This window comes from Ambystoma mexicanum, chromosome 14 (genome assembly GCF_040938575.1).
Source record: "Ambystoma mexicanum isolate Mex_15411 chromosome 14, UKY_AmexF1_1, whole genome shotgun sequence".
Lineage (NCBI taxonomy): Eukaryota > Metazoa > Chordata > Amphibia > Caudata > Ambystomatidae > Ambystoma > Ambystoma mexicanum.
Window position 1 is genome coordinate 559,651,838 of NC_090940.1, and position 12,844 is coordinate 559,664,681.

General features: G+C 45.4%; 1 protein-coding gene across 2 annotated transcripts in view; it reads left to right on the forward strand.

The window, feature by feature from the left end:
* Positions 1-12,844, forward strand: part of SNW1 (SNW domain containing 1) — a 300,010-nt gene that overhangs the window by 191,537 nt on the left and 95,629 nt on the right. For both annotated transcript variants that reach the window (XM_069637912.1, XM_069637913.1), the window contains exons 6-9: positions 7,741-7,845; positions 8,431-8,500; positions 11,267-11,332; positions 12,228-12,344. In XM_069637912.1, the coding sequence (XP_069494013.1) occupies positions 7,741-7,845; positions 8,431-8,500; positions 11,267-11,332; positions 12,228-12,344 (358 nt within the window). The remainder of the gene's footprint in view (positions 1-7,740; positions 7,846-8,430; positions 8,501-11,266; positions 11,333-12,227; positions 12,345-12,844) is intronic.

Below are 12,844 nucleotides of genomic sequence, written 5' to 3' on the forward strand. Positions count from 1 at the left end.
CCAACTCTAAGGGAGAAGTCGTCCTTGCAGGGCTTCTCTGTTGAGATTAACTTAGCGATTCGGACCTGCAGCAGGGCTTCACCGGGCAAACCAACGGTCCAGGAGTTGCAGCAGCAGTCCTCTTCAAGCTCGTCTTCGGTTCTTTCATTCCAGTGGTCTACTCTGCGTTCCAAGCTAAGAGACTCACCTTTTATTCAGTTCTTGCCCATTCATTCCAGCCTAGCTGTCACTCACCGAGCAGGGTGGCTGTCCTTGCCATACAGTCAGCCAGCCAATCACCACGGAGTGCATTTGGGTCTCCTAGGAGACTAAGCACAGGGAGTTTCGGGCACCTCCCTCCCTCACTTCCTGCCCACCCCAGACACTCGGGCGCCAGAGGCGGTCTTCACTCCGGAAGCCCGCCGAAGGCGAATGAACAAAAAGACCAAACCTGGTTTGGCGCGCAGAGAAACTTTCTAGGAGGACCTTGCCACAAAGATCTGGCGATAAAAGACCAGGCACCATTTTAGCAAAGATGGCTAGATGGCATTTTAAAAAAGAGGGTTCCCGCGGTTAACGTTACCGGGTCCGCGAACGGTTGCGGTAAATTCAAACCTTGGTAGTTCAAAATGAAACCACTGCCACCAGCCACTCAATTGAGGAAAGGGTAACATAAAAATGTTACATACTAAGTAACCCCTCCAGCACGCTATTGTAAGATAGTGTGTGCTGGGTCTAGCAAGTACAATGCTAAGTAAAGTCAACTTCACTTTACTGCTCTGGGAAAAAGTAGTTTATCCCAGAGAAGGTATCTAAACCTTGGGAAATCTAAAAGACTTCCCTGTGCCATTGCACTGAAGGTGCTGTGTGACACAATTGTAAAAGATGATGCCTATGGAGTTTGTCAGACTCCATAACCAAAAGAGAAACAGAGGTAAAATTTGCACAAAAATACATGAGAGAGTGGGGAAAAGGGTCACACACTCTCCAGGTAAAAAAAATCAAGTCCTCAAAATCCAGCGAAGTTGCTGGGGGTCTCTAAGGTGAGGGAATTGGCACATTTTTGATAATTCTCCCTAACAGTCCTGACGATGGTCCTGGATTGTCCAGTCCTGTAATCTTCTGTCCGCGGAACCTGCTGAGTCCCACAGTCTCCCAAGAAGGTGTGAGCAACAACTGGTCTGACTAACAGCTGAAGTTCTAACCCTCTTAAGGGAAAGGGGAAGTGGAGAAAATAACAAACGGCACAGATCTCTTTTTTCTTAATCAGGCATCTATTTGCAGAAAAATAAATAAACAAGAATTACTCATTAATTCAACTCCTCGGGCCTCCCCTTGACCCTTGCTGAGATTTATCATACCTGTGCATCCTCAGCTACTTGCTTTGAGCATCAGCTTAGAACAGTTCTGGGAATTGTACCCCCTTTTTAGTCTCTTTAATTCTTGTTCCTATTCAGAAAATCTTTGCCAACTTGTTCTCATCAAGATTGTTCTCTGTACTATTCTTGGGGGAAGCTGGAACCTTAACGGAATATCTCTTTTCTCTTTAAAACCCAAATACTGTAACTTGAAGACTTTTCTCGATTGCTTTTTTATATTGAATTGAGCTGAATTGAAAGTCCTTAGGTGATTTGAGTATTACTTTACATATTCACTTACTACTTGTTTTGACATTTTACATTTGAACCAAACGTAATTCAATGTTAAATCTCTAACGTGCTCAATGCAAAACACTAAATAGAAAACGTGAAGTCAGATAATCAGCACTATTCTCAATAAAGAACTGTATTGCCAGCACTAAAATTGTTACTCCGCACTCTCGTTATTAGAACGCACTGCCTGACTTTTCAAGACAAACACCTGTGGCATATTCATAAACTACTCTGTAGACAGATGCTACCAACTCCCTATGCGCACATGCGTTAAGCAATCTCTGCCTGTTCGTTTCGGACAGTGTTCTACTGTGCATGCACGAAGCACTCTAAATCGGCACTAATAGACCTACACTGCGCAAGCACGCGCTTAAGAATCCTCAGCCTGTACAAGAAAGGACGATGTCCTTCTACGCATGCGTGAAACTCTCCTGGTTGGCACAAATAAGCACTGCGCGCACGCTTGGCTTAAACACAATCAACAAGCCAACTACGACTGTGCAGAAAATGTTTTGTCAAACTCTATCCTAAAACTCATGCGCACTTCTAAACTAAAGGATACTTAAGTATGCCTTCCTTAAAACACAGAACGAACGTACTAAATCACTCAAGAGAACATTCGCTTTGAAATCGTAATAAATCAAAATTCATCTTACTATAACCCAAATAAAAACCACATTGGTGAACATTGAGATCCAAGACAGAATAAAATCTTCCTTGAGACTTCTGCCCTAACTAAGTACCTAAACTAAATACACTTTTAAAAATCTGTCAATCTTCTTTACAGTCTCTGGAATTCATTAGCAAGAAACTTTCTTCACTGGATTTAGAAAACAAAAACTCTCCCACCGGTTGTTACAGGTTGCTTTGTCCCACGCTGAAACTTCACAGGTCTTCACTTCAGCTATGGAAGTTAGGGGATGAGTTGTAACTTACTTAAATTCTCTTTTAATTGAGAACAAAATAACAGGACCTTCCTGATGCAGACTGGACGATGAAAGGCAGTTGCCAAGTCCACCAGGTGACTACCTGGACCAATCAGCACTCAGCCCTTCTCCTCCTTGTTGAATTGTGTTGCCTTCACTCTGAAAACTATAGTTAAGGCTGAATAAAAACGGTCCCAATTAAACTAATTCAACGTCAGAAAACAATCTGTCACACGCTCCTTCACTCTTCACAGAGCCAGACCTGACATGGACATGCCGCATTGACTGAGACAACCTGTTTCGGGAAGGCTGTCTAGGAATCCTTCCAGGCAATCAAGACAGACACAGACGGCTCGTGCCCTGGGCACTCTGCAGCAACGACAACCATCCTTTTGTTCCTCAGGAGCGAAGTATAACAGGTCTTCGGGTTTCGGCGGGGGCTCAACCTCCTGAATGCCAACCATCTCGCTCATCAACCCAGGAAGCCAACAGGGGTCGCTCCAAGGCCTTCGGAGGAGGCTGCTGTCAAGGACCACAAGGCGGCATGTCAACCTCCAAGCAAAATTGAACTGACCAGGACATGGGGCCCCACCCATGTACCCCAGTGGGAGGCCGGCTGGCGAACATCGTTGGTGTGTGGGAGACCATCTCCACTGATTGTTGGGTGCTGGACGCTCTCACCCACGGACACACCTTAGAATTTCAACGAAAGTGTCCTCGAATACAAACGGTGGCCCGGCAGGAACAACACGTCCCTCAGTTGCTGCTGGAGGTCCGGGCCATGTTAAGAAAAGGGGCAATAGCGCTGGTCCCACAGCAACTCCGGGGCTCTGGAGTTTACTCAAGAACGGAGGCTGGAGGCCCATGCTTGACCTACGATGACTCAAGTACATACCAGAAGTTCAGGATGGTCACACTGCAGCACTTGCTCGGCCAGCTGGAGCAGTGAGACTTTGTCTTCGGATCTAGAGGACGCCTACTTCCACGTCCCCATACACAAAAGGCATTGTAAGTTCCTGCGCTTCGTCGTCCAAAGGAGGCATTAGCAGTTAATAATAATTAATAATAATAATAATAAATAAAAATAATAATAATAATTAAGTGAAAAATTAAAGTTCAAGGCTTTTCCCATCGGACTGAAGTCGGCACTCAGGGTCTTCACCAAGTGCCTGGTGGCGGCCCATCTGTGACTACTGGGAAGTCACATGTACCCACGACTGGCTCATCCGGGCCAAGTCAAAGGACATCGCAGTCAATCATACAGCGAGGACCGTCTGACTGCTGACGTATCTGGGGTTCTTGACTCTTTCGCAGGACGCGCTGTTCCTGGGAGCCAAGCTCAACACGTTGTCCTTTCTGGCGGCTCCGTCAGAGGAGAGGATAGTGGCCATCTTGGGCAAGGTGCAATGGCTATTGGCACTGAAGATCGCCACAGTGAGGACCGTTAAGTCGCTGCTCTGCATGATGTCGTCATGCATATACCTGATTCGGCCCTGCAGGTTGCGCATGCGTCCCCTCCAGGAGTTTGACGTTGGGTTCAGGTGTCCGGAGGCTTCCAGGACAGGATCGCGGTCGACGAGGAGTTCCGTCGAGCGATAAGGTGGCGGGGGCGTGCACTCAAACATCGCCAGAGGCATGGACTTCCAGAGCCCCCCGTACCAGGAGACGGTCATGACGGACCCTTCTCTAGAAGGATGGGGAGCCCACAACGGACGTCTTCAAGCTAGAGGCCTGTGACTACTGGAAGAGAAGACGCTACACATCAACATTCTGGAACTACGGGCAGTGTTTTGGGCCCTTAAGTTGTGCCTGCCGTCCCTCAAGGACAAGGTGGTGAGGGTCTTCACAGACAATACCACCACAATGTTTTACATCCGGAAGCTGGGGGGGTACCAGATCCCCGGCGCTCTCCAAAGAGGCGGAGGATTTGTGGTGCTGGGCCGACTTTGCTGACTCTCTCAGCAGGGAGCTGCTCTCTTGCCACAAGTGGGAGCTTTGGCAGGATCAAGTTGACAAACTTTTCTTCAAATAGGGCAGTCCCCAGATCGATCTGTTTGCGACGAACACCAAGTGCCAGAGGTTTGCCAGCAGGTTCCCCCATCCTGGGAGCATGGGGACGCATTCTCCTTCCCTCGGCAAGGCCTGTTTCTGTACACGTTCCCTCCATTGACACTACTACTTTGAGTCATCAGTCAACTCGTATGGTACCGGTGCAGGATGATCCTCTTCGCCGAGGCAGATCTGGTACCCGGACCTTCTCAGCATTTCAACGTACCTGCCAGTCAAGCTGCCAGTGGCCGTGGGCCTCCTTGCCAGGGAAGGAGATGCAATTCTGCACCACGACAGAGGATCGCTGAACCTGAAGGCATGGCTCCTGCAGCAGTTTGGTGGTTACGAGCTTCCGGCGGACTGCAGGCAGGTGCTCGCCAAGGCCAGAGTGTAGACAACTTTGAAATGCTACGGACACAAATGGAAGCGTTTTGCTATCTGTTGTCGATTGCAGAAGATCAACCCTCTAAGTATCACGGCCCCTGAAGTGCTTCTTTATACCGTATTTACTGTTGACTAAACTGGGGCTGGCTCACACCTCCATCAAGGTACATTTGGCTATATCTCGCGCTATACCAGGTCTCTGGGACGGTCTTCACTGTGGTTGCACCGTCTTGTCAAGGAATTCATCAAGGGACTGTTCTGCTCATTCCCGCCGGTGAAGGCTGCGGCCCAGGTGTGGGAACTCGACGTAGTGCTAACTAGGCTCATGGGGGCCCCATTCGAACCTATGCATTCAACTCTGTTTAAGGTTTTGTCATGGAAGACCGCTTTCCTCGTGGCCATCACCTCTGTAAGACGAGTATGTGAGATTCAGGCCCTGTCCTGCAAGCAATCGTACTTGACTTTCCACGAGAAGAGGGTGGTGCTGCGGACGCACCCCTCCTTCATGCCGAAGGTTCAGTTGGAATTTCATCTCAACAAGCCCTTGGCGTTACCTGTGTTTTATCTGATGCCTTTGTCGCCGGCTGAGAGGACTTTACAATCGCTGGATGTGGCTTGAGCGCTGAAGTTTCATGTGGCCCGCATGAAGAGTTCCCGGAAAACTTCTCAGCTTTTTGTGAACTTTGGTCCTGTGAACCATGGGAAGGCCCTGTCCAAGGCTTCGTTTGCAGGTGGCTCTGAGGCTGTATCACTCATTGTCACTGGTTGGCAAACCGACGGCTGCCTGGCCATCCGACAGCCCATTCTACCAGAGCGATCACTGCAATGACAGCGTTTCTGTCTGGTGTGCCCCTGCTGGACATTTGCAGGGCTGCTACGTGGAGGTCGATGCACAACTTCACAAAATTCTACTGCATCGACGGGGATTCCAGGGAGGAGTCCAGAGTCGGCCAAGCAGTGCTGCGCAACCTGTTTGCTTGAAGTTGAGCCTGGTGAGGAGGTAAGAGTAATTGCTTCTGTTGAGCCTTGCCACCTCCCGTGGTTGTGCATGTAAGTACTGCTATGTATTCTTTATTCATGAGCATGTGAATCCATGCCAGACCCCGTGCTGGAGAAAGAACAAGTTACTTACCTGTAACTGATGTTCTCCAGCATGGATCTGGCATGGATTCACATGCGAACCCTCCCGCCTACCCCTCTGCCACTCTTCTCTTGGTCCTACTGCCACTTTACGTGCTACCAAATCTGAAGATGGCTGCCTGGGCAGGGGCTTAGGTAGAGGACAGTCATTAGCTGGGGGCAGTGTGACCCAGAGCTCAGTGATTGGTTTTTAGGAGAAAGACAGTTCAGAAAAGAAACAAACTGTTTTTGCTTTTACCGAGTATTCCCAGCATGACAACGGTAAATATTCATGAGCATGTGAATCCATGCCAGACGCATGCTGGAGAACAACAGTTACAGGTAAGTAACTTGTTCCTTACTAACCTTGGTCTGCCTTGTGCCATCCTAAAATAAGTTGGAGAGTTATTGCTTACCTTAGTCTGTTTACGACTAGTCTGAAAAGCAACTGTAATAGTTTAATACAACATTAGGTGTTACACACCTAGTATAACCAAGGGTTATCCTGAGTTTAGTTATATGCTTATACCGTTCCATGAATTTGTGTTTCACTATTCAGAAAAGTATCCTGGTAACAGGGTTGGTTTACTATTTCTTAGCGCAGTGTCACTTCATGACTGACAGGGTCTACTACTCTTGTACTACTGAAAGTAATCTAACAGTAACTTGTGGTTGTTCTCCCCCCTGAATGGGTGTGTTCCAGTCTAAATGTGTATGATTAGGTCTGACTTGCCTAGATATGTATTTATTGTGCGTTTGTAAGGCGCATATACATCAAGTAACTTGTGTGTCAAAGCAATAGGGAGGGAACATGGGAATGAAAGGCAAATACAATGAAAATAAAGAAGGCGGTCCTACTACTCCCTGTGAGCATTCAGAAAGTGCAAGTGGAGGGAAAGAGGGAGAGAGGAAGAGACTCTGAGGGGGGCTGAGGGAAGTGCTAGGGAGTAAGTTGCAAGCAGCTGTTAAGAACTACTGTTAGTATTTCTGAACAAGTTATATGCTTTGGTCTGTGGACCTTAAGCATTGTGTTGTGTGTTTACATTGTGTCTATGATTCTATTACAAAGTGCTTACCCACCAAGATTTATCTTGGCCTATACTTCAGGGTCTTAGTGTTTCTTTGGAACCATGTATATGCTAAAGGTTCTTTGTACCTTCCTACGGCCCTCTCTCATTCCTAAGATAAGCCTGGCTGCTCTGTATGCGCTACCAAATATTCTGGTGGTAGCCTTATAACTAAGAGTGGAGTGTTGTACGGTCTCATTTGTATGGTTTTACTAAGCCCTTAGTTGGACCTCAGAAAAACTGTCCTAACACATTGACATCTGTTAGTGCCATATAACAAAAGATACAATACGGGAACACATCAAAATGTAAATTCATTTAAAAATGTGTCTGGGTTAGGATGCAGTGAAGCAACCGACAGTGTAGATAGACTACCAAAAAGTGCCAAATGTCCTTTAGATCAGCCTGTTGATGCAGAATGTATTTTGTGTTTATAGGATGCATCAGCACTGTGAATCTATTGATGAAGGTAAACTATTCACTCATGCTGGTGACCAACAAGAATATCAAGAGTCTGCTTATTTGATGCCTGTTAACAATTTGGGTTGCATTTTCCACCTGTAGGTACACACCATCCCAGCAAGGAGTTGCTTTCAATTCGGGAGCAAAGCAGAGGGTTATTCGGATGGTGGAGATGCAGAAAGATCCAATGGAACCCCCTCGATTCAAGTAAGTACTTCCTAAACTGACGATGGTTGGTCATCGTTAATAAAAGAAAGACGCAACTTTTTTTTTTTATTTATTTATAAAAAGACACTCTAGGGAGAGATACTTGGTGATGGTGAACCTAATCATTTGCTTCATAAAAGCATTCACACCTCATTTCAACTTGTTTGGACTACCAAGAAAATACTTCCTGTCACAAATGAAGCCAGAAGTCCAACTGAAGCCTCAACTGCTACCCTATTCTTTTTTTATTTTATTTTATTTTATTTTTTTAATATATCAGTAATGGAAGGGGCCTCTGTCTTGCCTGTAGTGCACTTCAATGTAATGAGCTGGAACGAAGACTGAGGTGCCCTGTGCATTTTCCAAAAAGACTTGCTAGAGATCTTTCTCTCTACCTGGTTTGCAATCCTCTGGTTGATTTCCTCCTGAGTTGCATGCGAGAGGAGCAGGTACCATAGGTTCGTTCTTGAAACGCTGCCAACATTTCTGTCCTGGATGTTTAATTATTTTATGCTAGAACCCGGTATGTCTTGGGACGAGTTCTCTGTTTGTATTTTAATGAATCTCTTGCTCTCAACCCTGCAGGATTAACAAGAAAATCCCTCGGGGGCCACCTTCACCCCCAGCGCCAGTAATGCACTCCCCCAGCAGAAAGGTACAAGCGCCAGTGATGCCACACTGTTTGCTGCATGATTTTCTATTGCAGGAATTAGTTAGCGACTTGTAAAGTACGTTCCAACATGTTTGTATGCATCTCAGTTTAAAAGCTAAAGCGTGTGTGCCAAACACTACACTTAATTTCCCCGTTCTGCTGATCAGCATTATCCATGTACTACTGAGTTAATTTCACCCAGAATCCTACTGCTAGAGTGTTGCCAAGGTGTCAAAGGGAGGTGTCTAGGCCCAAATGTGATAAATTATGTTGCAGGTTACAAATTGAAAAAACATTGAAAAAGGCTATACACGCAAGAAATGGACCTAAACTGAAATACCCCAAATGTTACTGGTTAATTATTTGGCTTTGTGTTGGCTGGACTACTTCATTGCCGAATGCTGCTTCATTGCTTATTTCTCATTTGATTGTTAGCCTGGCATTGTATACCTGATTTTATGCCTGATATGAACAAACTGATATCCCAGCTTAAGATAGATGTTCACTTTCAATAGGCTGTTTTGATAATGCATATTAATAACGAAGCCAGTTCAAATCAAGTAGCAACCTCATTTCCCTCCTTATCCTAAAATGTGGCACTTCTAATGCAGTGATTCTTGTGCTTGTTAGGCCAAGTTTGCATGCAGTACCCTTTGGGACCACTACACACAACTAGGACTACAGTTGTAAGCAAAACCAACCTTTGGTATAGGTCTGTACTACAGTTTTGTGGTAGTGTTGCTGAGCAACCAGGCTTATCTCAAGAGGGGAATGTGAGCTGTAATGATGTTACACAGAGGTCTACAACCACAAGTATTCAAATAAACTCTTATACTAAAGGTTTCCTGGTAAAACACTTATTGATTTATTTCACAGTCAGTTATAAAACATTCACTAGAAGGAGGCAATCTATATCACACAAAAATATACTTCGGTACTTCACACTATCAATTTCTGAGGCATTTAAACTACTTTGAAGGAGGAGCAAAATGGCATTCAGAGTATTTGAAGTAGGAGCAAAAAGGCCTAGGTTAATAAAAAGAATACTAGTTACTTTTAGACAGTGCAAATAGTTTGAGTTCGCCAGAGGAGTCAATTCAATGCAATAGGTTAGGCCAAAGTCAATGGGCTAATGTCTTGTATAGGATAGGCAGTTCTGGTAGTTAAACTGAAAAGCCTTTGCCACGGTTCTCGGAAGTAGTTCATAAAAGAAAGATTGGCAACTTGCAGGCCTAGTCAGCTGGTGACCCAAAGTTTCATGCACTTTCGCAGTGAGAGCGAAGTTCTCTCGGTTGGGTTTTCACAGTACCTTACAATGAAGAAAAAGATGCAGCTGAAGAAGTCTGTCCCTGGCAGTTCCTGCAGATCTCGCTGTTCCTGAGCCTTAGTCGTGGGGACAAGAGAAGAGGGAGGACGTTGGGGACTCTTGCACCGGGACTGGTCAAAAAGCTGGCAAAGGTAAATCTTCACTTCGGTAGCTGTTGACAAGCACACAAACTGGAGTACCTCTCCCTGGTTATTCGGTTTCCTGCAGCATCCTGAGGAAACTAAAACCAGCACTGAGAATGGTATCCAGGTGGCTTAATGGTCGAGTTGATTGGTCGCACCAACTCAAAGGGAGTCCTTGAAGGGCTTTTCTGTCGAGATGAACTTGGCGATTCGGTCCTGCAGCAGGGCTTCCTGGGCGAACCAATCGTCCAGGAGTTGCAGCAGCTGTCCTCTTCCAGTTCGTCTTCGGTTCTTTCGTTCCAGTGGTCGACTCTGCCTCCCAAGCCAACAGACTCGCCTTTTATCCAGTTTCCTCCCATTAATTCCAGTCAAGCTACCACTCACCCAGCAGGGTGGCTGTCCTTGCCGTGCAGTCAGCCAGCCAATCATGCCAGAGTGCATTTGGGTCTCCTAGGAGACTAAGCACAGGGAGTTTTGGGCACCTCCCTCCCTTCCTGCCCACCCCAGACACTCGGGCACCAGAGGCGGTCTTCAGTCCTGAAGCCCTCCAAAGGTGTAAGAAGAAAGGGACCAAACCTGGTTTGGCGTGCAGAGACAAACTCTAGAAGGACCTTTCCAAAAAGAAATTGTGAAAAAAGACCAGGACCTGTTTAAACAAAGGGGGCTCAGATGCCATCTTGAAAAACATGGCTCTCGCGATTTAACGCTACCGGTGTTCACGGTCGGGAAAAATCATGGTAGTTTGTTGTAAAACCACTGCCACCAGCCATTTCGAGAGGAAAGGGTAGCATTTGACTGCTACATCTAGGCATAGGGGATACTAAGTAACCCCTCCAGCACTCTATTGTAAGATAGGATGTGCTGGAACTAGGATTTTGAATAGACTAGTAAAGCCAATTTCACTTTACTTTATCTGGGAAACAGTAGTTTATCCCAGAGGAGGTATTTAAACCTTGGGACAGCCTAAATAGGCTTCCCCCTGTGTCACTGCACTGAGGGTGTGTGACCCACATGAAAAGATGATGCCTTTGGAGTTGTCCAAAACTCCATAATCGAAGAACACAAGAGAAAAACACTTTTAAAATACATGAGATAGTGGGGGAAAAAAAGGCTCACTCTCTCTCCAGGAAAACAAATCAAGTCCTCAAAATCCAGCAAAGTTGCTGGGGGTCTCTAAGGTGAAGAGAATTAGCACATTTATGAGAATTCTCCCTAACAGTGCTGTAAAAAGTGTTGCCTTCCTAGAAGATGATTTCTGTACATGTATTTATTTTTTTATTCTGTATTATCTGTAACCTGCTTTTTTATGCTTTGTTTCAGATGACTGTAAAGGAGCAGCAGGAGTGGAAAATTCCCCCTTGTATTTCTAACTGGAAAAACGCCAAGGTAACGTGATCTAGTCGCACAGTATTGGTGGTGTAGTATTTCCTGAAAGTCGTTATCTGAATGCACTTAACTTCATGAAGATATTTTATACAGGTATTGCTATAGCTCAGCAGAGAAGAAAATCTTCAAAATGTATTATCTTTATAGAGATGGTAGGGGGGTCATTGTTTTCTAGCGGGGTGCCATTCTTCAGTTTTGCTATGAGGAGATGTAACATGTTTGTGGTTTTATATCCCATTTAAGGCATATAACACTATGGGATATGTGTCAGTAGACCTACCTGCATACCCCTCAGACCCCAAATAGAAACAGATTTGATATGTTCCTTCCCCAGACTGGATGATTGTAGCATTGCGATCCCTAGGTTTATATAAGAGCATATGTAGCAGCTCTGTCTGGCTTTCAGATCTGGAGGAGGGAAACCAAGGGCATAATTCAAAATATTTGGCTAAATAGGGGAGCAGTTTTGGAATATGGCCCAGCTCAACACTAAATATAAAGAGGCAAATAAATCACCTTGGATGTTTTTCTATGCTGTTCCTTTATTCAGGATGTTTTCAGCTAATGATATGTTCTATACATCAAAGTTGGCTGAGAAGACAAGTTGGTGTTTTCACTCTGCACAGACCTGAATGAATGTTTTATTTGGAGATGCCAAAAAATAAAGATTTCCACTTAATTGCACTTCCTATGGAAACACGTGTAAATAAGTGTCTTGGAACATTTTATGGGGAAGCACACAGGTGGAGATGGCTTTACTGTATGTGGCAAATGCTGCTTTTGGGGCTGCCAAATTAGTAACCATGAAGCACCACTGGAAACTGGACGCTGCTGAGAAGAATACAGTGTTTTTATACAGACACTGATGAATGCTTTTTCCTCTCCTTTCCTCCAGGGTTATACCATTCCGCTGGACAAGCGCTTGGCTGCAGATGGTAGAGGCCTTCAAACTGTACACATCAATGAAAACTTTGCCAAACTTGCCGAAGCTTTATACATCGCTGACAGGAAGGTTTGGAATTTCACTCTTCTTTGTTAGTCTTGTGGCTGCTGGGATCAGTGATGGTTGAATTGGGGTGAAGGAGTTGGCTAGGCACCTTAACCTGCAGCAACTGTAGGAAAAAGACATGGTAGCCTGTGTCACTGGGTTTTATATTAAAGAGTTCCAACCTTTTATGCCTTGCTGGGGAGTTGTGTGTGATGATCATACATTTTTAGGAGCAGTGAGTCAGCATGCTGAAGATTTGGATTTTTGTGCTCATAGCACATTTGGCAAAGACAGAATCACTTTGCAGAAGCTGAGTTTTCCATTGCAATCAGTGGCTCCTTAAAGATTTCACTGACATTTTACCTCTGGTCGAGGAAGGCCTGAAGAGAAAAATGTTTGCTGTGCATTTCCCGGCAGTGCACACGGCTGAGAATTCTTTATGAACGCTATTTTAAAAACACACATGGAGATGTGTTGACATTGATGTCAGCCGTTGCAGCCAAGCATAGATAGCTCTTGGCCCA